This window comes from Mercenaria mercenaria, chromosome 8 (genome assembly GCF_021730395.1).
Source record: "Mercenaria mercenaria strain notata chromosome 8, MADL_Memer_1, whole genome shotgun sequence".
Classification (NCBI taxonomy): Eukaryota; Metazoa; Mollusca; class Bivalvia; order Venerida; family Veneridae; genus Mercenaria; species Mercenaria mercenaria.
In genome coordinates this window covers 16,813,857-16,838,506 of record NC_069368.1, presented here as the reverse complement: position 1 = coordinate 16,838,506, position 24,650 = coordinate 16,813,857, and the positions used below count along the sequence as shown (strand labels likewise).

Here is a 24,650-nt window from a genome sequence, read left to right as displayed (position 1 = left end):
GCACAAAGCAGAAATCGATTTGTTTCCTTCCATTCACACACTCCTGAGATTTTATATCCATAATTGGAACCTGTTTACATATACAGACCGATATTTCGTATGGAACAACTGATAAGAAATCTTTGAAGAAATAGTGAGAGTTAGTAGACAAGGGGTCAGTGTATCGTAGCGTGTATCATGTGGAACTATGGTGGTTTGTTTTTGTTCTGTTGGTGGTTAGGATTAGTTTACAGTAAATCAGTGATAGATCCGGAACTGTACAACAACGAGTTTTGGGAGCAAGTGCCGCCAGGGTTTCTAGAAAGACTTCAGCAGGTAAACTGATCAATTCTCGCATGATTTTCATATACTTAACTGTGATATCATAGATTCATCATAACTGAGATGTGTCGCCTGCTCTTAAAGTGTTGTCTTCTCATATATGTCGTCTGCTCAATAATATTATCATAATATATAGTGTGTTGTCGGACAAACTTCCTCTGTGTTGCCTTGGTCACTACGTATACGTAACCTCATGAAGGATTCGGTGAAGCCAACATTTATGAAAATGGCTTAATGTTTTTCTGGTTGCTTTCTATCATTGCTTATGCTAGTGTTGTCATTTTTCTTCTCTTCTGGTTATAGTACAACTTTGAAGGCGTTCATCTGTCAGTTGTTTGACGCTGTTTCTTAACCCTTACCCTGCTAAATTTCTATAATGAACATGTCCATCTTTCATTTTGGACAGAACCATTAACTGTTAAAAGGGGGTGAAAACTAAAATATACTAACTGAATGGCGGACAGTGCAGATCATGATCAGACTGCACTGATGTGCAGGCTGATCATGATCTACACTGGTCGCAAAGGCAGACTCTCATGCCGCCAGCAGGCTAGGGGTTAAAATGTACGACTGGGAAGCACGACAAACAAACGATGTGTAGAACTGCTTAATAAACTTCTAAAAGCGTCCTTCATGTCGTATTTCTTGAATATTGTTTGACTATACTAAGATTACAAACATATGCACCGAAGATGTATGCAATGCACGTTGTGGCAACGTTAAATGTCGCAACGCCGCTAAATGTCGCAACCACCGTTAAATGTCGCAAGGTTGACGTTAAATGTCGCAACCACCGCTAAATGTCGCAAAATCGTCTGCCACTAAATGTCGCACCTTTAACATTAAATGTCGCAAAAATTTGCCCACCGTTATATGTCGCAACACCAACGCTAAATGTCGCACTTCCAATTTGACACTATGATTATCAATTCTTTGTGTATATTTACTTTTTTGAGGGAAGAAAAATTAACAGTTTCATGTAATACAAATATAGTGTTGTTTGTTTGTGGGGGTTAGGTATGGGTGGGGAACGGGGTGAATAACGACACAGCAATCGAAGATACAACATTATGGACAGAATGGCTAAAATGCAGTTTTAGCCGTTTTTAAATGCAAATGGAAGCAAGATGCCATTGAATTACTTTAAATATTTTTGTATAATCATTTGTTTTTTTGTTTGTTATAATTTCACGTCATAACAGTGATAAAATTTGTTTCAGAGGAGAAACAGTATTAAATGTCCTTTAAAGTTTAGCGAAAAACATGTTTTTGCTTGCATTTCATATACTAGGTTACATAGGGAAATACTATGGCTGATTTCAAATGAAATTGGAAGCAAGAAGAAATAGTGTTACATTAATAAAAATACACCAGTGGAAAGATAAGAAAATGAATTTTATGATGGGAACAGTGATAAAATTAGATATATAAACTGAAAATAAGAATGGTCGAAACAAAATTTAATCCTTCTATATTTCAATGTAAATCATAGGTCTGTCTCGACATTTAACGGTGGTTGCGACATTTAGCGGCGTTGCGACATTTAACGTTGCCACACATGTCTCCCGACTTATTTTCAGAAACACAACAATGATCCAAGTCAACTTAAATTAATTAGTTAAAAACTAAAAGCTGATAAGAAACGAAATGAGGAAATTAACAATTAAACAGTGGATGTTTTACGGCACATTATTCATTTTTGCATGTTGAAGTGAGTTATCAACCAGGTGGTATAAAGTTAAGAAACAAATAGATCTAAATTGAGTTGTTTTTTTTTGTTTTTACTTAAAATCAATTTTCTTTAAATTATGGGTTTTGTAGCCAAGTGCCTGATTTGGATCGCTGCTGTAGAAAATTTGAAATATATTTCCGTATACAGAACATATTTAATAATAACCTATATTACTCATGTAGCGGCAATGTTCTGTATTTTATCAGTTTAATTGTTACAATTGGTCTCTTTTTATGTAATTTTGGCAGTATTTGCATCATACATCAGTATTTATAACATTAAAAAGAGCATAAAATAAACAGCAACATGACATTGCATGACAGAAAACTATTGCAGTTGGTCGGATGAATAGTTTAATGTACCAAATTATCATAGCCGTTGCCTCCATAAAGCATTATTGATTCATGGCTGAGAAACAAGATATCTGTTGTTGCCATTCCACTATATCAATAATATAATCGATAAATAAATTCTCTGCCACCCACGCTTCAGCATATCGGCCTCGTTTCCTAGCATTATTCCAATGTTAATTAAAAAAAACTCAATTCATTGTATAGGAGGCTTATGGTCACAGAGTTATATTATGAAACTGGAGGGCGTGTCGCCTTCGCACAATGATGCAAATGTCCTTCAAGAATAAAATCTGGAAAGTAGATCCCTCGGAAGCACCGAGAACAAGGCAAACAGTAAAAACCACGATACTACGATTTATATAGACATTTAATTACACTCGTGCAGCATATTGCTATCTATATGCCATATTTATTTCACCACAGAAACTTGATTTAAACATATAATGTTTAAAAGACTAACGTATTCTTAAAGGTATACTAGACCATAATTTCAAATTTGACATGAAACTTTAGATAAACAATTTTAAGTGTATTAGGACTGAAAGTTTTTCTAACAAACGACCGTTACCTTTGACATTTGATTACGCATGTAGCTCTACATAATACAATCAATGTATAAGTTTAATAAAATTAAAAACTTTGATAAGGATTTTCTACACTGAATTAAAAATGTATTTCAGTGAAAGATTGCCACAGGATTGCCACAGAAAGGTTATTTTATTCATACATTTTCAATGTTAGGGGAGCGGTGGTCTAGTGTTCAAGGTGTCCGCCGCTCCGAACCCCACTAGGGTTACGAACACACCTCATATTATAACAGTTCAGTTCTTTTCCAGGAAGCGGATCAGACAATTTTCAAGCTATTATCACAGTTGAGATGAAATAAATTATTAAACACTAGAAATATATAATACATCAAATTGAAGTTTTATATCTGGACAGCATACTTAGGAAATCTTAGCGGATTGTTAAAACCAAAGTAAGATACCATATCTGGGTAAGGTGTCTACACAACTACACTAAACCATCCCCATACCACTGCGCGTGTCACCGTCAATATCTGGTAAACCATCCCCATACCACTGCGCGTGTCACTGTCAATATCTGGTAAACCATCCCCATAACACTGCACGTGTCACTATCAATATCTGGTAAACCATCCCCATACCACTGCACGTGTCACTATCAATATCTGGTAAAGTTAAAACTATCCCCATACCACTGCGCGTGTCACTATCAATATCTGGTAAACCATCCCCATACCACTGCACGTGTCACTATCAGTATCTGGTAAACCATCCCCATAACACTGCACGTGTCACTATCAATATCTGGTAAACCATCCCCATACCAGCTGCACGTGTCACTATTAATACCTGGTAAACCATCCCCATACCACTTCACGTGTCACTATCAATATCCGGTTAACCACAAACATTTACATTACAGACACTGTACGGTTCAAACTACGACGATTATCCGGAGTACAAAGATGAGGCTGATACAAGCGGAAAACTCCTAGAAGTTCCGAATTGGCCAACAAGTAAGACGAACGGTTTGATTGGTCAGGTGGGAGGTATTGCACTAGATTCCAAAGGAAATCTTGTTGTGTTTCATAGAGCAGACAGACGATGGGACGGATGGTGTGTAATTTTGTATTTGCATTTAATATTTCATAATAGTACTAGTAAATAGAAAACGGGGTTCTACGGGGCTCGTTGCCTAAAGTCATTTATTTCAACTAGTCCCGTCAACTGACTTAAATAAAAAGGTTATGCTCCAGGCTTGAGGAAGGTCAGCATGTTCAACAAGGTGTGCGCCCTTGTCTATGATAACGTCCATGGTTCCGTGCACGTTAAAGCTGAAAAACGCGTTATTACGACATTACTTGTCATGAAAGTAGTTCCTTTAAAACAACTCGCATATATTGGAAGGAAGTTATAAAGCTTTAAAAGTAATCAGAATTTTAAAATGAAGACATGTTAAGTTGACGAGCTCATTAGAAAAGTTTGTGTCAATAGCCGATTGTAAAAAAAGCGACCATTTTGCTTCTTTAAGCAAGACAACTTCCCGTATTAGTCAGTTACCAGGAGGGACAAGCCCTACCAGTATCATCAACTTTTAAAATGTAGAAATTTGTAATTCATATGATTGTATATTGTCCTTTTTTTACAAAAGGTCGTTCGGTCCGTTGAACAGACTAGACCCAGCTCTTGGTCCAATCCAGAGAGACGTCCTGATGAGGATAAGTAACAAGACAGGGGAGATAATTACACAGTCTGGAGCCGGAGAGTAAGTCTTCATTCACATGTCATTTGTCTTACATGTCAAACATTTTTGTCTTTTCTGGTATATTGTGCTGCCTTTCATCGCGTAGGACGTTATTGCGGCTTCGGACTGAAACTTTAAGCGGTATTGTTTTAGTTTACGCTTCCATATAACGTATTCAATACTAGTATTACATGACACAAATATCTTGCAGGTCCATAGTTTCCATAGCTTGTGCTGTTGACTGGTTTATAGTGCAGCACTAATTTTCCCGTCCTTAAGTGAAAAGAAAAGAAAAAAAACATGAATATCGATATCTGATGATCTGAAATGAAACACGTATGTTGGATGACTTAGTTGAAAGTAGACATACAGATGATATTTGTTTTTTAAGCGTAAGTTCTAATATTCACTAGATGGAATATTTTCACGAATTACGTAATACTACGTAAAATGTGGAGAAAGATATCATGTTCTTAAAATGTAGAACACATTTTTCTTTTTCATAGCTTAATACATGTTATTCTGATATAATAAATCAGTGGTTGGTTCTTGAGCCATTGGATATGTTGTGAAATTCACCAGAAGAGACTATGTCACCGGCTATCGACTCGGTCAATATTGCCTTCATCCGTGGAATAAAATCATATCCCATGGACCAAAAGTCAACTATAATTATGTTCCATGTCATGGTATTAACTGGATATGTTGTGAAATTCACCAGAAGAGACTAAAGTCTCACCGGCTATCGACTCGGTCAATATTGCCTTCATCTGTGGAATAAAATCATATCCCATGGACCAAACGTCAACTATAATTATGTTCCATATAATGGTATTAATTTATAGACAATCTGTAATATACACCGTATACTGTTACTTTACACTTCTTCAGATCGTGCTACATTCCGCATTGTTCAATTTTACAGATGTTAAATGTCACGTTGTTTTATTTTACAAGTATTTTATTCCACACGGCTTTATTTTACAGAGGTTATATGTCATATGGTATTAATTTAAAAGTATCATATGCCACATGGTTTTATTGTACATGCATTACATGCATTTTGCAGGTAATATATGTCGTACACGGTTTTATTTTGCAGGTATGATATGCCACGTGGTTTAATTTTACATGCATTATATGACATATTGTTTTATTTTACATGCATTATATACCACACGGTTTTATTTTGCAGGGATTATATGCTACGTGGTTTTATTTTACAGGTATTATATGCCACACGGTTTTATCGTAAAGGTATTAATTGCCATGTGGTTTTATTTTACAGGTACCATATACCACCCGATTTTATTTTGCAGGGATTATATGCCACGTGGTTTTATTTAACAGGTAGTATATGCCACGTGACTTTATTTTGCATTTATTTTATGCCACACGGTTTTAATTTTACGGTATTATATGCCACGTAGTTTTATTTTGCAGGTATTATATGCCACGTGGTTTTATTTTGCAGGTATTATACACCACATGGTTTTAATTTAAAGGTATTATATGCCACGCGGTTTTATTTTACAGGTATTATATGTCTTATGGTTTTAATTTAAATGTATCATATGTCACATTGTTTTATTTTACATGCATTATATGTCACATGGTTTTATTTTACAGGTATTATATGCCACATGGTTTGACCATAGACAAAGATGACAATCTCTGGCTGACAGATGTTGGGCTGCATCAGGTAATATAAAACTTGACCTCGCTCAAAACTAGTTTTTTGAAGAAACCTGGCAATTTTATCATATTTTTCAGCGGAAATTAGCAAATTACCTTTAATCAAATTTCCATTTCATTATGCGAGAAAAATGGGTTAACAGCATATAACTCATTTTTATCACCATCTTAGCATTTACAAACCAGATACTTAGACTTAAAAACAAATAAAACCTTCATGACAGAAACATGTCATAAATTAAATAAATGTTTTGCTAATTTAAACAATGGAGAATTTTAGAAATTTCTCTATTTTTTTTTTTTTTTTTTTTTTTTTGTAAATAGGCTACCAAGAGGCTGAATACGTGAAACGTCAGCTAACTGAGAAAAAAACGCAATGGAATTGTCTACTTAATTGTTTCTGAACGAAAACAAGACATATGCCCGCATTTATATTATTAAATATATTGCGAGTAAAAAAGTGATAATGCTCATATTTATCTTTTTCAATATATTTTGTGTAAAAAAGAGAAAGAGTAAAGAACACACTGTCCGGATTCAATCTAGAATTTACATACATACACACACATTTCTTTTTAAATTACAATTTCATTTCTTTTCAAATTCATTTCAAGGTTATTAAAATTCCACAAGATCCGAACGCACCAGGACTTACTCTTGGAGAAAAACTTGTTCCAGGAAGTGACGACACACATTTCTGTAAACCGACAGATGTCGCTGTGGCATCTAATGGCGACTTCTTTGTCGCTGACGGGTAAGTCAGCTTCAGCTTCCAACTTTGAGTTCAATACTTAATGAACAGCTAAGCGTCACAGTAAAGGAAACATTTCAAGTGATCTCAATGTTGGTACATGTACATATCTCAGACAATGGCATCATAATTTATAAATACTACATACTATTAGCATTTGTTAGTAATACATGGTTGATGAAATTAATGTATTGTATTGTCACAGCACTGATTTACTTGACGTGTATGATCAGCTTATGAAAAGGCACAGAAAATGAATACCATTTCATTTTGATAAAAAAATTATACCGGCAGGGGACTTCTGTATTGCCACTGCGATACACGGTCACTTGTTATAGATGTTTTATCATGAAAATGCATTTTACATGTTGTTCATTATACACAAGTAGTATACGTGTGTGTATCTTGACTTTATATTGTATATAAGCCGTGATGATGGGTGCCTTTTTAGCTCATCTGAATTTTTGAGAAAAAAAATGATGAGTTATTGTCATCACTTGATCGGTGTCGGCGTCGGCGTTGCCTGGTTAGGTTTTATGTTTAGGTCAGCTTTTTTCCTAAACTATTAAAGCTATTGCTTTAAAACTTGCAACACTTGTTCACCATCAGTAGCGGACTCTGTACAGCAAGAAACATAACTCCATCCTGCTATTTGCAAGAATTATGGCCACTTTTGGACTTAGAAAATATCAGTTTTCTTGGTTAAGTTTTGTGTTTAGGTCAGTTTTTCTCCTAAACTGTCAAAGCTATTGCTTTAAAACTTGCAACACTTGACACTGTACAGCAAGACACATAACTCCATCTAGCTTTTTGCAAGAATTATGGCCCCTTTTGGACTTAAAAAATATCAGCTATCTTAGTTAAGTTTTGCGATTAGGTTAACTTTTCTCCTTTACAGTCAAATTTTAATTAAGCTATTGCTTTGAAACTTGGAGCAGTTATTTGCCATTAAAAGCTGACTCTGCATAGCAAGTCCCATAACTCTACATTGCTTTTTGCAAGAGTTATGACCCCTTTTGGACTTAGAAAATCATGAGCAGGACAATAATTCTTTTATACAGAGACAAAAATATCAGATGAGCGTCTGCACCCGCAAGGCAGTGCTCCTGTTTATTCTGTTTAATAACTAGTTATTATAATAAATAAATCCCTCTAGCCCTTTAAGTTAAAACTATTTGTAATCGCATTTAGTAGCGATTGTCAATGACGTTTTCATGGGCATAAGATTCAACTGTAGTCATAAAAAGCGATACTCACCGGACCAATTACGACAAAATGCCTAGCAGTACAAACGGACGTGCATATTCCGCAGCAAATCCACGCACGCACACACACACGCACGCACGCACATATATATGTCCTTACAATATTTCAGGTACTGCAATGGAAGAATAATGAAGTTTTCACCAGACGGAAATTTGACAACTCAGTGGGGTCACGTTTCTACAGGTTAGTATACAACACTTACTGAATGCCTTGTCTGTCAGTAATGATAACTATTGTCCGAGGTCCAAATGACAGAGGGCAAATAGTTTTGACTATAGACCCGCAAGTCATTCAGTAAGTGATTTATTACATAACAGAAATATGCTTTCGCAAACTATGGACCGGAAATTTATATTAAGAGTCGTGTAATAACGTTTTTTTTTGTTTTTTTTTGAAACAGCTATATTTATAACATTTATAGAATATTAACTCAGTCTATTATACCTTTTAGCATAAAATTCTGCAGCGCTGCTTTTGTAAGAGTGAAGCTGCATCGTCTACCAGATTAATACTTATGCTAGCTTATTCTATTTTGGAAATCGAACAACAGGTTTAGCTTTAAAGCATGCCGTAGCTAACTTGATGTCTTCGTGTAAAAATGTAAGGTAAAGGGGTTTGATGGTGGGAGAAATAAAAAGAGGAAATAGAGAGAGTATACAATAATGAAAAATAACAGACTCGATGTCTTGTAGACGAGACAATGAAAATTACCGTTGATAAACACGGCCAATCAGATTCTTGAATTTTATTACGTGTCTTAGACACAATTTTAACCCTTAGCCTGCTGGCGGCAAGTGATTCTGCCTTTGCGACCAGTGCAGACCAAGATCAGCCTGCACATCCGTGCAGTCTGATCATGGTCTGCACTGTTCGCTATTCAGTCAGTAAATTTTCAGTGAACACCCCTTCGAATGATAAATGGTATTGCCCAAATTGAATGATGGACCAGTCCATTTTAGATATTTAGCAGGCTAAGGGTTAAAGTACATTGGCCAGTTGTAATACCTACCGCTGCAAAGGTTTTCGTCATTAATTTCAAGGTTTGTCAAGTGTATCTTCAAACGTCACATTGACATCTTACTACAGTTCTGTACAATTAAAATTTATGTGTCGCAATCAAACAGATATTTGATGAACTGACATTTGTCTTGATAACATTTTGATTCTCCAAAGCCGACAGTTTTATATGAAGTCTTGTTCACCCTACGACCTACTATGTGTAAAATTGACATCAAGACATCCGACTAAGATGGTATAAAATCAATTACGAAATGTTCACTTAAATAAATAGATACTTAAAATTGTTCTAAGATGGAAATATTTAATGCTTGAAATATGAAATACAACCTACAACATTTATGCTGACAATAAATTACCGCTGGGATGATCAACCTTGGCAGTTTAATTGAACCACATGCCAGTCATTCTTTTGTTTCATAATGACATAATTATGGTGGACTCGATTGTAAATCCCGATTTCTCCCGGTACACCGATTTCGCCAGATTTGCATTCATTTGCGATAATTCGGTACACTGACGGGACATGCCGAATAACCGCTAGGTGTTGTATGAAGCAAGCCCACCTTATAGATACATGTCACTGATACGGTCATGGCGACGTGGGGTATAGTTGTCCATTTTGGGGCACACAAAGTCTGACCTTTTGAATAAAATATTGACAGGTGTTGTTTAACACTCGGTTGATAAACACAATCCCCAGTACATTAGAACATTTCTAGCTTACTTTTTGCTGAATCCCGTTCAAGTAGTATTTAACTGTACGAGGGTTGTCCTGAAAATTAGGATACTACCCTCATAACTCTGTTATAACTGATAATCTTTAAATCAACATCAAATGCAGGTATGCATCTCCATGTTGTACATGTTTTGTAGAAGTACAGAATAGACTGGCTTTTGCCACAGTACAGCTGTGAATACCACATATGTGGCTTTGCAATACTGGTATACTCGCGGCAGTTTTAATTTTTTGTCAATTTCCTCTGAAAATTTACATGCACTGCAATAAGATTATGCTTTTATTGAAAATAATAATTAGAATATTAAAATTTTAATTCTAGCCAATGAAAATTTATTCAAATGATGCACAACTTACAAGTAAAACACCTCGAACATATGTCAGAGATCCAAAGTATAGTAGTCCTCGCCGGTACTAAGTAATGTGATATTTTTCTTGCACCTTAATCTGTCATTGCACCTGCGCTGATAATCATCTTAATTACATTACAAAGTATGTATTATCATTATTTTTAAAAGCTTTGTTGTTAAATGGAAGATTATCGAACCCGTTTTTGTCGAGCCTCCGTACGTGCGTGCGTGCGTGCGTGCGTCCGGACCATAACTTTGACATGCATGGAGAAATCTTGTTTATATTTGGCATGAATGTTAACCTCAGTGAGACGGAGTGTCGTGCGCAAACCTCAGGTTTCTATCTCAAAGGTCAAGGTCACAGTTGGAGGTCAAATGTCATGTCAGATCTTGTCCGGCCCATAAAATTGACATGCATTGAGGAATCTTGTTTATAATTGGCAGGAATGTTTAACTCAATGAGACCGACTATCTCAAAGGTCAAGGTCACAGTTATATGCCAAAGGGCGGGCTCGACATGTTGCCCGTGGACATCTAGTTTATATTAGCAGTGTATTCGATTTATACAACATAGAGATATACCCCAAAATACGGTTCTTGAATTTCTATTGGCGTATCTTACACATCACTCTGGTCTGTTTAAATAATCGAAAGCCAACAACTGACCAAACATAGCTAGTTTCAGAAACTAAACGTTGTGAAAATTCTCTTTTGAATGTCGAATAAGCAACTGGTTACCTATTCTCTATTTGCTAGAAAAAGGCTGACGACCTGGCCCCGTGTTCATAAAACATTTTTCGGTCTCAGCTGAGTTTGATTTAAATATCAATTACATCCGAGAAACTTAAACCAACTTCGTCATGGTTTTATTATCGTAAATATGCACTTTCATTTGAGCCGCATCATGAGAAAACCAACATAGTGCGTTTGCGACCAGCATGGATCCAGACCAGCCTGCGCATCCGCGCAGTCTGGTCAGGGTCCATGCTGTTCGCTAACGGTTTCTCTAATTGAGACAGCGCGGATGCGCAGGCTGGTCTGGATCCACGCTGGTCGCAAAACACTATGTTGGTTTTCTCATGGTGCGGCTCAATTTTTATTCTTGAGCTGACGAATGCATACTAAGAGTAATATTTTACCAAAGCCGAAGCGAACTTCTTAATTTAAAAAGTTTTAACATTCTTATTCGATTTTTCAGAAAACAAAGCACCATTATGCTAATTCTTTATATTAAGAACAACCTCTCGTCAAGAGAATTTTTACTTGAATCGAGGTTATCAATCATCATACATGCAATTTAGAACAATACGTCCTAGAGTTTTACCTATCTAAGAAAAACGTTATTGGTCTCATAAAAACAATAAAACTACATATATTTTCATAAAACGGGCTGCCTGTCAAGTTTCTTACGCTCCGTGGTCATATCTATGGTCATATATATATGTGACAAGAGCGGCCCGCCTAGCTTGTTATACATCCTTGCGTAATTTATGAGGTATCGAACTGGAAAAAAAGCATGATTTCTTCTTGGCACATGGTAGTCTGAGTAACTGATTAGTTTAATATTTCATTTGAATTCACATATGATTTAAAATTCCAAACTGCACTTTGATGTGAAAAATCAACCTTTATATTGTAAGAATAGCTGCAAAACCTCCTGCACTACAGGTCAATATCTACATGGACGCAATGTACTAGTTGAAAGTACCATTTAAAATAGTGTTATAGGTGGCACTGAAATATCAAAACCAAGTTACTGTCAACCTCCTGGTAATATAGGACATTTACTGTAAATATGGGATCTTTATGGAATATTACTGGTTATTTTACAAATATTTTTGTGAGGTAAGCATGCCATAACTTTTCTTTCATAAGAAAAATGATATTTAAATGGAAAAATAGAAAAGTTAGACAAATTACCATCTTTAATGCCGAAAGTAAATCAACCCCTCTATTCACATATTGCAAATGCAATGAATAAGGAACCGCTATGTAGGAACTGGCAGTACAAAAATGATACAGATATACATTCAGCCGCCCGATTTTCTTTGACGTCATTGTCCGTATTGGGAGGGATTTGACTTCTTGTGGGTGGTGGAAGTGAAAAGCAAATGCTAAAAATATCATGTTAATGTTTAAATTAATTTATTGAAAAAGTATGCATCATCTTGATCATAATCCTCATCATCAGATAGTAGTGATGGGCCTGATATACGCAGTGCCAATACAGGTATTAACAGAAAAATCTACGAGTAAGTTTCCAAGACGTATCTATAGGCTGCCAAAATAATTTTGGAATATGGAATAAGTAACTGAGTTGACGTAGATTATAGCTGCATTTATGAAAAGAAATTTCATTGTGAAAAGATGTTTTGTGACTGTTTTGTTTTATTAACATTTTGGATTTTTATAAAAACAATAATTAGTGAAGCCCATAAAAATCGTACTGCAAGTTTAGTGTAATTCATTTAACATTATGACAACTTGCTTCTTTGAAGTTTACAAAAGCCAATATTAAAACAAAAGATGAAAAGAAAGTATTAAAACGCTTTTCTATTGAAAGTAAACACAAAAAATTGCTACCTTTCAATCATTATTTTATGGTTGTTTTAATTTTTATATTGTTGATTTATGTTTCAGTGTTTTACATATTTGAATCCTAATGATGCAAGTTGTATTAAAAAATTTACATATACAATTAAGATTGATTACCTCTTTAATGATTTAATATGGCAACTAATGAAATATTGCTGTTGTCATTTATTTAATTTATGAAGACCTTAGTTCAGTTCTTTATTATACGAGTGTTCATATAAGTTTTAAAATGTGCCACACGCACGTGACCTTAAATTGAATGAACTTGATACACGAACATTTGTCAAAACTTCCTGTAGAATATCAGACCATGGTGTTTATAAAAAGGGCATTTCGATTCTTGATATTTTATGTTTGGATTTATAAATTTAAGCATGGTAAATGAACATTAAGTTGCTTGAACTCGAAGGCTTAATATTCCTTATTCTCCAGTTCAGTTTTCAACTTTTTTTATTCATTTTAGGGTCCGTTTTACTGTTGAAATATCACTAGTCGCCATTTAAACCCAAATCTGGTTCTACAGACGACCTGGGTCATTTTGCACGCAGTATAAACAAATTCACTTATTCTTGCCTACATGTACATGGCTATTCGTGAATTATGAAATTGTTACTTACTGGCTTTTCAACTCGTCAGACAAGTTGTTAGTTATGCAAATTATACAAACTGATACATTAAAAGGAACAAACAGCGTAACGTATTTTCATTGACCTTCCAGTAGTCTTACTGAATAAATCTTGATGTTTTTGTTTTTTCTTATCAAGTCTTTGAAAATTTAGTTATAGTGGAATTTCTCTTAAATAAAAAATTGCCCATTATTTGATAAACCAGTGATGTATACTTATTATACTAGACCTTTTATTTTCGAGATGAATTTGTGACCAACAACTGTTTTAGAAATTAGGTAATCAATGAAGAAAAAAAACCCGAAAATCTCTTAGTTATTGTTTTAAAATATGCAAACGTGCATATGTACTGTTACACAGTAATGCTTTTTAGATTTTTTTTTTCTAATACAATTTTCTTCTTTTATAGGCATGATTCCTGGAAACTACGATTTTCACATACCTCATAGCCTCGCTTTGGATGAATCACGTGATCTCCTCTGCGTTGCCGACAGAGAAAATGGAAGGTAGGTCCTAAAGAGCCTTTCCTGGCATACAGACACTAAATAGGAAAATGGCGCGAAAAAATGGTGGATTTAAATAGTCCTCAGTTTTTCGCTCTGTAGAGCTAATTTTTTTTTTTATTTTGCTGAAATCACATGACAGATCAATGCTTGACATGTTGATAGCATTTTCATAATGCAATAATAACATGACAGAATGTGTCATGGATACTCATACACCACCACTACAGTTTGGGGTCTCAGTTTTTAGCTGAGCTTGCAGTTTGTATGTTTGACTGAAAATATTTTTCTTGCATCAAACATGATCCCCACTTTTCTTTTTATTCTTATTCAGCACTGACAATATTCTTCAAGAAAATGTAAGTTACAGACATTTAAAATTGGTTCTGATGTATGCTGCAGCCATAAGAAATATGTCAATTTGATATAGAATAGAGATAAACAGCTATTTAGTGTGTTGTAACCTCAAGCAGCACGCGCTTTATACAGCAGGACATGTCTTCCGGTGTTATTGCTAGTATTGCAAGCATCTAGATTGTTTTCTTCCCGGAGTGTGGCTGTCTGTAGTTGCTTTCTTGTCCGAACGTCCGCCTGTCCGATCTAGAGTCTTTATCCGGATAACTTATCCTACAATTTTCAAGGTTTTTGGTCCAAATTTACATTAAAGAGCACATTTTAAAGGACATGAATGTACCATGCCGGTGTAGGAGTTATGGCCCTTCGAAAATTTACAGAACGCTGTGTATTTCGCAATACTAAAATAAGCCGCGTCCTAATTACTTCTTCAACAGTTTTCAAATGATCTTGCCAAAACGTACAGCAAAACGTTTGACAAATATATAAGCAAACAGTTGTTGAAAATTAGACTGAACTAAAACTGAGTTTATGTTACATTCTTAACAAAAATGTGGCAGCCACAATTTAAGTACTTTGAAAGCTGTGTCAGTTTGTGTGGACTATGTCTCTTTGAGGTTTATTTGCATGACTATCGCAAAACCATCATAAAACAGATAAATCATAGATAATGTGATATTTCTGAATATGCATTACATGGTTGCTTAAGGATATAAATACAGTAATAAATATAAACAAAGAAAAAACCACATTTGTCACAAGTAGTGTTAAATGCTTTAAGCTATGTTTAGAAATATGAGGAAAGTGCGAAAAAATATGCCGCTTTATTAAGCACTGTAGGTGAAATGGACAGAAAATGTAGGTCAGTGTTACAACAAGGCAATTCATCTAGAGTAAAGACATTTTTTAACATTATAGCAATTATAAAGCAATATATCTAAAGACATTTTTTAAATAGTTATTATACAAGAATGAGTTAACTTAAGGACTATCTACATTCAAAACAATAAAATGAATAGGTTTTGAGCTAATGCAACTTCGTCATTTCGTAACTGCCTAGTGATTTTATGGCCAGAACTGTCATTATAACCAAATACAGGTGTGAACACCATGATTATCTCTGTAATATTGCTTGCCTTTGGGGGATACGGGCGGGAAGGGTGTATTGAACACCATGTTTCCTGTCATATTTCCCCACTTTGGAGGGGGGGGGGGGGGTACGGGCGGGAAGGGGGTTTTTGAACACCATGCTTATCCTTTTCAATTGCCCTGCTTTGGACGGGATACGGGGGGGAATGGTATGTGAACACCGCTTTTCTCTGTATATTGCCTGCCTTTGGGCGGGGGATGGGGGAAGGGGTATGTGAACACCCTGCTTATCTCTGTCATATGTCTGCCTTTGGACGGGGTACGGCGGGGAAGGGGGTAGGAACCCAGATTACTTGTCATATTTCCCTGACTTTGGACGGGGTCTGGGGGGGAAGGGATGTGAACACCATGATTACTCTGTCATATTGCTTGCCTTTGGGCGGGGGACGCGGGAAGGGGTATTTAAACCATTTACTTGTCATATTGCCCTGCCTTTGGACGGTACGGGGGGAAGGGGGTTGTGAACCCAGCTTAAACTTGCATATGCTCTGCCTTTGGACGGGATACGGGGGTGAAGTGTGTATTGGGAACACCCTGCTTATCCTGTCATATTCCCCGCCTTTTTACGGGATGGGGGGAAGGGGTAGTGAACACCATGCTTATCTCTGTCTATGCCCCGCCTTTTACGGGGGATGGGGGGAAGGGTGTATGTGAACACCATGTTACTTGTCAATTGCCCTGACTTTGGACGGATACGGGGGGGAAGGGGGTTTGAACACCCTGATTATCCTGTCATATTGCCCCCGCCCTTTTGGAGGGAAAAAGGGGGGGAAGGGGTATGTGAACAAACCCTGATTATCTCTGTCATATTGCCCCGCCTTTTGGCGGGATACGGGCGGGAAGGGGGTATGTGAACCCATGCTATCTCTGTCATATTCTTGCCTTTTGGACGGGGGACTGGCGGGGAAGGGGGTTTTGTGAACCCATGATTATCTCTTCTATTGCCCCACTTTGGACGGGATACGGGCGGGAAATGTGTATGTGAAAACCGCTTTTTCTCTGCAAATTTCTTGCCTTTGGCGGGGTACGGGGGGGAAGGGGGATTGGGAAACCTGCTTTTCCTGTCTATTTCTCGCCCTTTGGACGGGATAGGGCGGGAAGGGTGTTTTGTGAACACCATGCTTATCTCTGCATATTGCTCTGCCTTTGGGCGGGATACGGGGGGAATGTGTATGTGAACACCCTGCTTTTTCTCTGTCCTATTCCTCCCTTTGGGCGGGGGACGGGCGGGAAGGGTTTGAACCCATATTATCTCTGTATATTCAACTTCGCATTTGTACTGCTAGTGATTTATGGCCAGGACTGTCATTAGACCAAATACAGGTGTGAACACCATGCTTATCTCTGTCATATTGCCCTGCCTTTGGACGGGATACGGGCGGGAAGGGTGTATGTGAACACCATGCTTATCTCTGTCATATTGCCCTGCCTTTGGACGGGGTACTGGCGGGAAGGGTGTATGTGAACACCATGCTTATCTCTGTCATATTGCTCTGCCTTTGGACGGGATACGGGCGGGAAGGGTGTATGTGAACACCATGCTTATCTCTGTCATATTGCCCTGCCTTTGGACGGGATACGGGCGGGAAGTGTGTATGTGAACACCATGCTTATCTCTGTCATATTGCTCTGCCTTTAGACGGGGTACGGGCGGGAAGTGTGTATGTGAACACCATGCTTATCTCTGTCATCTTGTTCTGCCTTTGGACGGGGTAAGGGCGGAGATGTGTGTGTGCGTGTGTGTGTGTGTGTGTGTGTGTGTGTGTGTGAACACCACACTTATCTGTGTCATCTTGCTCTCCCTTTGGACGGGGTACGGGCGGGGATGTTTGTGTGTGAAACCACTCTTATCTATGGAATATTGCGCTGCTTTTGAACAGGGTATTTGTTGGATTGTGTCGGCTGCGAAAAACGATGCCGCTTCCCCAACCTAGGTCCAATTTCCGGCGCTGTGATGATTAATGGGAAATCTGGTTTAAGTGTTGGTACATTAAGGTTGTGTGTACCGGTTTGTTTAAGACATGCATTTTTTTATCAATAACACATACGGAAAGCGTGAAATATTGCATATAAAGACCAAAACACAATACAGCAGATCCAGTTTTGGAATGTAAATGCGGATTACATATCCTTTACTAGGTTTGAATAATCTATGAATAGTTGCATTTAAACTGTGAACTGTTAATAAGTTGACTTACAAGCCAGTGTGGCCGGGTGTTCTCGTTGTACATATCATTATACAAGTACATGAGTCACTATAATGAAAGATTATCTTATTAACAAAATGGCCAGTTATTGTTTACAATATTAACAGGAAAACAAACATGATTTATTTATTAAATTAAACATACCATATGTAAGTAAGATATACCGCGTAAAGAGGGAAAATGCTTTTAATTAATAGTTGGTACAAAGGTCATGTAGACAAATTGCTATTTAACAACCTGCCCATAGTAAGTGGACATATATTCATCATTAGACAGACAGTTACGACATATTCGCTCGTTATGGTGTCAAATTTGTGTGACAATATCGCTACATGTACATTTTAGTACGGGGTCACCACTTGTCGAATGTTAGGGTCGTGAACTTTTATTTTCCTTTCTGGGAGTCCGGTGCAGTTTCCTTGAAGTTTGTTTAATTAAGTAAATGTCAACATGTACAGATGCATGAGCAAAATTATTATATGAGCCGTGCCATGACAAAACCAACATAGTGGGTGTGCGACCAGCATGGATCCAGACCAGCCTGCGCATCCGCGCAGTCTGGTCAGGCTCCATGCTGTTCGCTTTTAAAACCTATTGGAATTGGAGAAACTGTTAGCGAACAGCATGGATCCTGACCAGACTGCGCGGATGCGCAGGCTGGTCTGGATCCATGCTGGTCGCAAAGCCACTATGTTGGTTTTCCCATGGCACGGCTCATATTATTGCTATACTTGACGAGAGCTATAGCATATTGATGTTGACCGCTTGAATGGATGCGGCTTCATGGGTTGTGATCAGACAATAACAACAGCTTTCACAATTTGCCAAGCTTAGAAAATAGTTAACTTTTCAAAAACAGTTTACTGGGGTCCTTAAACTAACAAAGCAAAAAATGAAAATAAAATAAATAAAGGGACGCATCTGATTTTGTTGCTTAGTTTAATGATAAATCATTACCAATAAAAAAAAATGTTACCGCCAAAACACTGACACTGTCCTTGTAGATATTGATCAAACGCATGTTTTTGCTCTAGAGAAAAAGAAAAAATATAATACGTGTTCGTTTATTAAAGAATCTTAAATAAAAAGCTACACCGTATATCATTGTTCATTGTTACCGATTTTACATCGTTAATTACAGGATACAGTGTTATTCTGCGGGCCTGAATGGAACAAAGGCTGGTGCCTTCAGAGATCGTTTTGAACCAGGCAGGGGGAGAATATACGCTATAGAATTTGATTCTACAGGTATGGTGTAATACTTTCAAAATCATCGATTGCTATATAGAACTCTTATTATTATTAATTTTTTTCCTGTGTTGTATAAGGTAAAATGGCACTGGTATATTTCAAATTTTCTTTCTTTACACTTAGACGATAACTTTGACAGGTGTCAGAGGTTGAAGATAAACGGTACATCATTTCGTTCATGTAAAATGCATGTCTCAGTTGAACAAGCGACTGATAATCTTATGCTTTTCCCGCAACGCAATGAAAATGAGAAAGGATGGTCTCGCCACATGCGTTAATATATAAGGCTATTTGTTTCAGGTGAACGCCTGTTTGCCGTCAATGGGCCTGGTATAGGTATTATAGAGGGATTCACCCTTGATAGATCAGGGAACATCTTAGAGACTTGGGGACCAGACGACCAGGTAAGAACACACTTTTTGTTCCTGGTTTCCCATTAAAGGCTTTAGCCGTTGAAAGATGTACTCAAAGCTCGGTTTCTAGCCAGAGCATCAGTGAAAAAAAGAAAGAACAAGTTTTGTTTTGCAAAATACATGCCGTTACATGTACGGCGTTTATATAAAGATTTGCCGTACGCATTTTCACGAATAACACTTCACTGAAATTTGTAAAAAGTAAAATTTAAGGTTAAAATACGTATACTGACGATACTGAAATACAAATAAATACAAGAAATAACGTAATAAACATCCCAAAATCAACAATTTCAAAAGAAGAAAAAATGTTTTAATGGGAACTAGATTAGAAAAGTATTAAATCATACAACACCTTAATTTTTAACAAAACATTTTTGTCCCTTTCAAAATGTCTAGTTACATTTATCGGGGCGGCCAACCCACGTGACTTTTGGATACCGTACACACGAAAAAAAAAATGTCCCGATTTAGGTAGCGTTCAGTCTGTATTTTCCTTGTTACTTGGCAGATTTTCATAAAAGAAAGAGCAAAATGAGTGCTTTCCTCCGCACAAAACTGCACTCAGTTCTCAGTACTTTTCTCAAACACTGTTCGCAACTGGGCTAAGTGTTTTAGAAAAGTACTGAGATCTGACTGCAGACGTTCTGAGCAGAGGAAAGCGCTCATTTTGCTGTCACATTTTCTCTGTGTGTACGGTATCCAAAAGTCACCTGGGTTGGCCACCATGTTTATATGTAACCGAAACTAGAGTTTACAAGAAATATCTTTAAAAATGATGGTCGGCGAATTGTAATAAGGAAAGAAGTTTATGAATTTTTCATCTAACATTCATCTTTCATCTAACATTTTTCAAATTGCAAAACTAAACACCGCACTTTAACAATTTAAATGGTTCTCTTTTAATTTTTCGCAAAGGTTTCTAAGGTTACAATTTTGTTTCGTTTATCCTTAGACGAATAATTACAGCAGTAGTTTGATGAAGATTCATGAAGCGGTTCATGAGAAGAGGTCATTAAACGTGTTTATATTTTTAGCTAAATTGGTCCCTATCCCCATTTGTAACATAACAGCAGAAGACCTTACGATATTGTTACACATCGAGTTTGATAAAAATCCATTACATTTTAGTGGTTAATGCTAAGAAAAGCATTTCTACTTTCAGCTATAGTGGTCCCTAATAGGGCCCAAGTTCCTATATAAATAAATTTGGAAGAGGAGATGCTCCAGACCAAGTATGACAAAGATCCACCAAGCTGTTCATGAGACGCTGTATAAAGGCATTTCTAGTTTTAGCTCTAGCAGCCCCTAAATTGGGTCAAATGTCCCAGCTGAACAAAGTTTGCTGCGGGCCTAATAAAGATGCTACAAATCAAGTTTGATTAGAATACATGAGAAAAAATCAATTAAAGGATTTTTTTATTTATTATTTTTGTTTATTTCTAAAATAGGCCAACTGATCCCGCTTTAACAAATGCATATTCGCTATTCATGAATCTTTGGACAATGACGTCACACCTATAAAAAAGTGAAGGTCAAGCAAAACACACAATTGTAATTCGATTTCAATATTTCTGTTTCATAAGCAAAGTTTGACCGTAGTCATATCACATAGATAAACTGTATGCAGCGTACCTTCATTTCAGTGTAATGAGATTCAGTCATTATATAGCATATATATAATGAAACAGATTTCAACTGAGTTCAATATTTGCATACCATACTAAAGGAAAATATTCATATATAATAAATCAGTTAAATAATTTATAACAAATATATCAAAGCAAACACGTACTCATTTTAATATGCAATCTGAATAAGTCACAAAAGCAAGAAACCTTTTCATATACAGACGACAACTGTAACAAGGAAAATCTTTTAAAAAGCACCTCTACATAAAAGACTCTTATCACAACCTTATTCATGTGATACGCACACCGTACTCAGCTCTTTCTTTAATTTGATATATGTTGGTATTTGAACAGGTTTTTATCTTATTTATTAAACTTACTTATCACTTTGAGATATATCAATATTCTTGCTAAATATACTGAGCCAAAGTTAGCTTTAAAACTGTGAACAGCGTCGTTTTGGATAAACGCCTTGTCTACATTTCACTCAGCGTAGCACAATCAACAGAGTGGAAGAAATTGACACTCTCGTCCAATCAGACAGAGTGTTGCATAAATCTTCCATTTTGATAAATTATCTATAATGCGTTATCAAGTAGTTTGATTTGCAAACTGAAGTCACGTGGCATAAGTAACGAAAACGAATTTAGACGGCGTCGCCGAAAAATGCTCCGTTTTTAGCGGAAGCACTGGGTAGTTGCTACGAGGAGACGAGAATTCATTTAGTTAAAATAAACAGGGTTTTACCCAGTTGCATTACATTTCGAACACACCTCGTATAAAGGTTTTGAATTATATTACCATATATTTAAATACTCTATAAAAACAATACAGACTAAATGTTAATCTATACTATTAAATGTATTTGATATGCTGTATTAGTTCACAACTCTGCAAATTTCAGGATTTCCCGAGCCAACCTCATGACGTCACAGTATCACGAGATGGCAGGGATGTTTTTGTAGGAGATATCGGACGTCCACCAAAAGTCTGGCGATTTTCGAGACGTGGAGTCCCAGGAGTAACAATTGGAAAATAAACCAAACAAAAATATTTACAGAAAGCTATGCTGTAAAGATATATCAAATTAGAAATTTACTAGAAGGAATCTTATATTTTTGTATATTCTACGCAGGGTTGCCATAATCAGAGAACAGTACGTCTGTAGGCTATTATAATATCATATATACCTATACCTAAGACTGTCTTATGAAGAAATGAAGTTTCATGGGCTTTTCTTGTTAAAGACAGAAAAGTTCTATCAAAGCAGTTATACCTCGACTTTTTGCCATAAGATTTATGCTTGTGAATTATACGCTTGTACAAGGTTTGTAATTAATTTTCATATCACTAAATTAATGAATAAGACGTTACCTGGTCATTCATTTCATATAATTATATTCTAATATAGAAAAATGCACATTTATAAAACACGGCAATATTGAAACACGTCTGTCGTCGTTTGACGCAATACAAGCGCCGAGAAAAAATGATACTAAATTTTATTTACTGTTTTGTATAAAAGACTTTTCAGAATCGAAATGATATAACATAATGGTGTTTCACTTAATTCAAACACACTCTGAATAGATCATTAGGCGCGTGTTTAAACATTCTTAAAACCCCGTCGCGTTGACATTACATTGACCAAGTATTTGGTGCCATACGTGCGCCTAGAAAGAGTGCTTCCCCTTTTCCTCCACTTTTTGGCATAAAAAGCATATTTTCATCTAAGTAATGTATAGAAGAACCATGCTTTAACATATTTAAGCACGACGAAGAGAGCATACGTCTGTGGAATAATTTAACGAGGCCGTAGTCTGGGTGAATCATTCTACGTGGCGGACAACCGATTCGTTTCAATATAATTATTAAAAGATTGTTCTTCTGTGTATTATTTCTTAAAGGAGGCATTAGCAAATGTTACTACGGCTAACCTAATATTTGACACTCTTTAATGCCTTGTTTTGCAAAAAGGACATAAATATAGGCCTATGGGGCTACCAAATATAAAGTTTAATATACAGTACAACCTCTCCAGAGCGGCCGTCTCTTAAACAAAAACCTCTCTACAACAACATCATCAAAATTTCCCTAAGCTGAAATATACTATCAAATTTACCTCTCCAGAACGACAACCCCTACATAACAGTCAGTTGTATCTCCCAAAGGGTGTTGCTTTACAGAGACTTCACTGTATAAAAAAACTTATTATGAAAATTAGTAAAGCCTTCATGCAGCTGTCTCTTGATATAAATTTATTAAACAATAATAAAAGTTGAATAATCTATGTATTCATTATTCTCTGTAGTTTTAAGCACGTCTTACAAAAAAATTCTAATTGTTAACTTTCATTTATAAACGTTAAGTTGATTTTCATTTGTTTAATGCTAATTAAAGTTTTGTTCATCCTCTCATTACCACTTTGTTGATAAATATCTCCATTTTGTCCAGATTGATAGAAGTAAGCTGTTGAAATATGCAGGTAATATCAAACTCCCAGCAGGGGTTACCTCCCCTAGCGATACATTTTTGCAAGTGAATTGGTGACATAAATTTTGCAGATACAGCAGAGTATTTACTTAAATACAGATGTGCAGACGATCAGTCATGCAATTATATAAACGAAATCATAGCACCTAAGGGAAAATAAGCCACAATATAGAGTGAAAACGAGAGTCAATGGAATGTAGCACTTGTGTTGACTCTAATGAGTATACATTGAGCTAGTGCCAGTGTCTTGAAAGAAGCAGTGGTACCAGTGTCTTGACGGAAGATAGTACACCTGTAGGCAGCAGTGGTACCAGTGTCTTGACGGAACACAGTAAACCGGAAGGCAGCAGTGATCCCAGCGTCTTGACTGTAGGAAGCAGTGGTACCAGTGTCTTGACGGAAGATAGTAGAAGATAGTTCACCTGTAGGCAGCAGTGGTACTAGCGTCTTGACGGAAGACAGTTCACCTGTAGGTAGCAGTGGCACCAGCGTCTTGACGGAAGATAGTTCACCTGTAGGCAGCAGTGGTACCAGCGTCTTGTGACTGTGTTGATCGACACTTTTAGACAAAATAGAGATATATGTAAACAAGGGAAGATGGTACACTAATGTTAAACTATGAAAAGTTTATTTATTTATCTCCCTTCGACTTGAACAGGTCAAATTGGGAAGCAGTGAGTCTACGGTTAGTCATTGAAAATGTTTATGAAAATTGAAATGGAAGAAAAACATAAACTTTGAAAACATCTTTATTGTGGTTTCAACTTTGTAGATTAAAGAAATGACCACGTTTGAACTTTACACATTCTGGTGTTAAATGACTAACTGGAATTAAGAAGTTTATTTTATCGTCTGTCCTGACCATTTAAAACCATCTCGTCGGGTAAACAACAAACCATTTTTATAATTTAAACTTGTAAATTTTACCATGGA

General features: G+C 36.5%; 1 protein-coding gene across 1 annotated transcript; it reads left to right on the top strand.

Annotated features, from left to right (window-relative positions):
* On the top strand, positions 1-23,641 carry LOC123522968 (probable peptidyl-alpha-hydroxyglycine alpha-amidating lyase pgal-1). Its single transcript, XM_045300517.2, has 10 exons — positions 1-315; positions 3,856-4,049; positions 4,585-4,698; positions 6,307-6,379; positions 6,987-7,126; positions 8,499-8,572; positions 14,126-14,222; positions 19,071-19,177; positions 19,481-19,584; positions 22,129-23,641. The coding sequence occupies exons 1-10, from the start codon at positions 178-180 to the stop codon at positions 22,261-22,263; spliced, it is 1,176 nt and encodes a 391-aa protein (XP_045156452.2). The 5' UTR covers positions 1-177; the 3' UTR covers positions 22,264-23,641.
* The last annotated feature ends 1,009 nt before the right edge of the window (positions 23,642-24,650 follow it).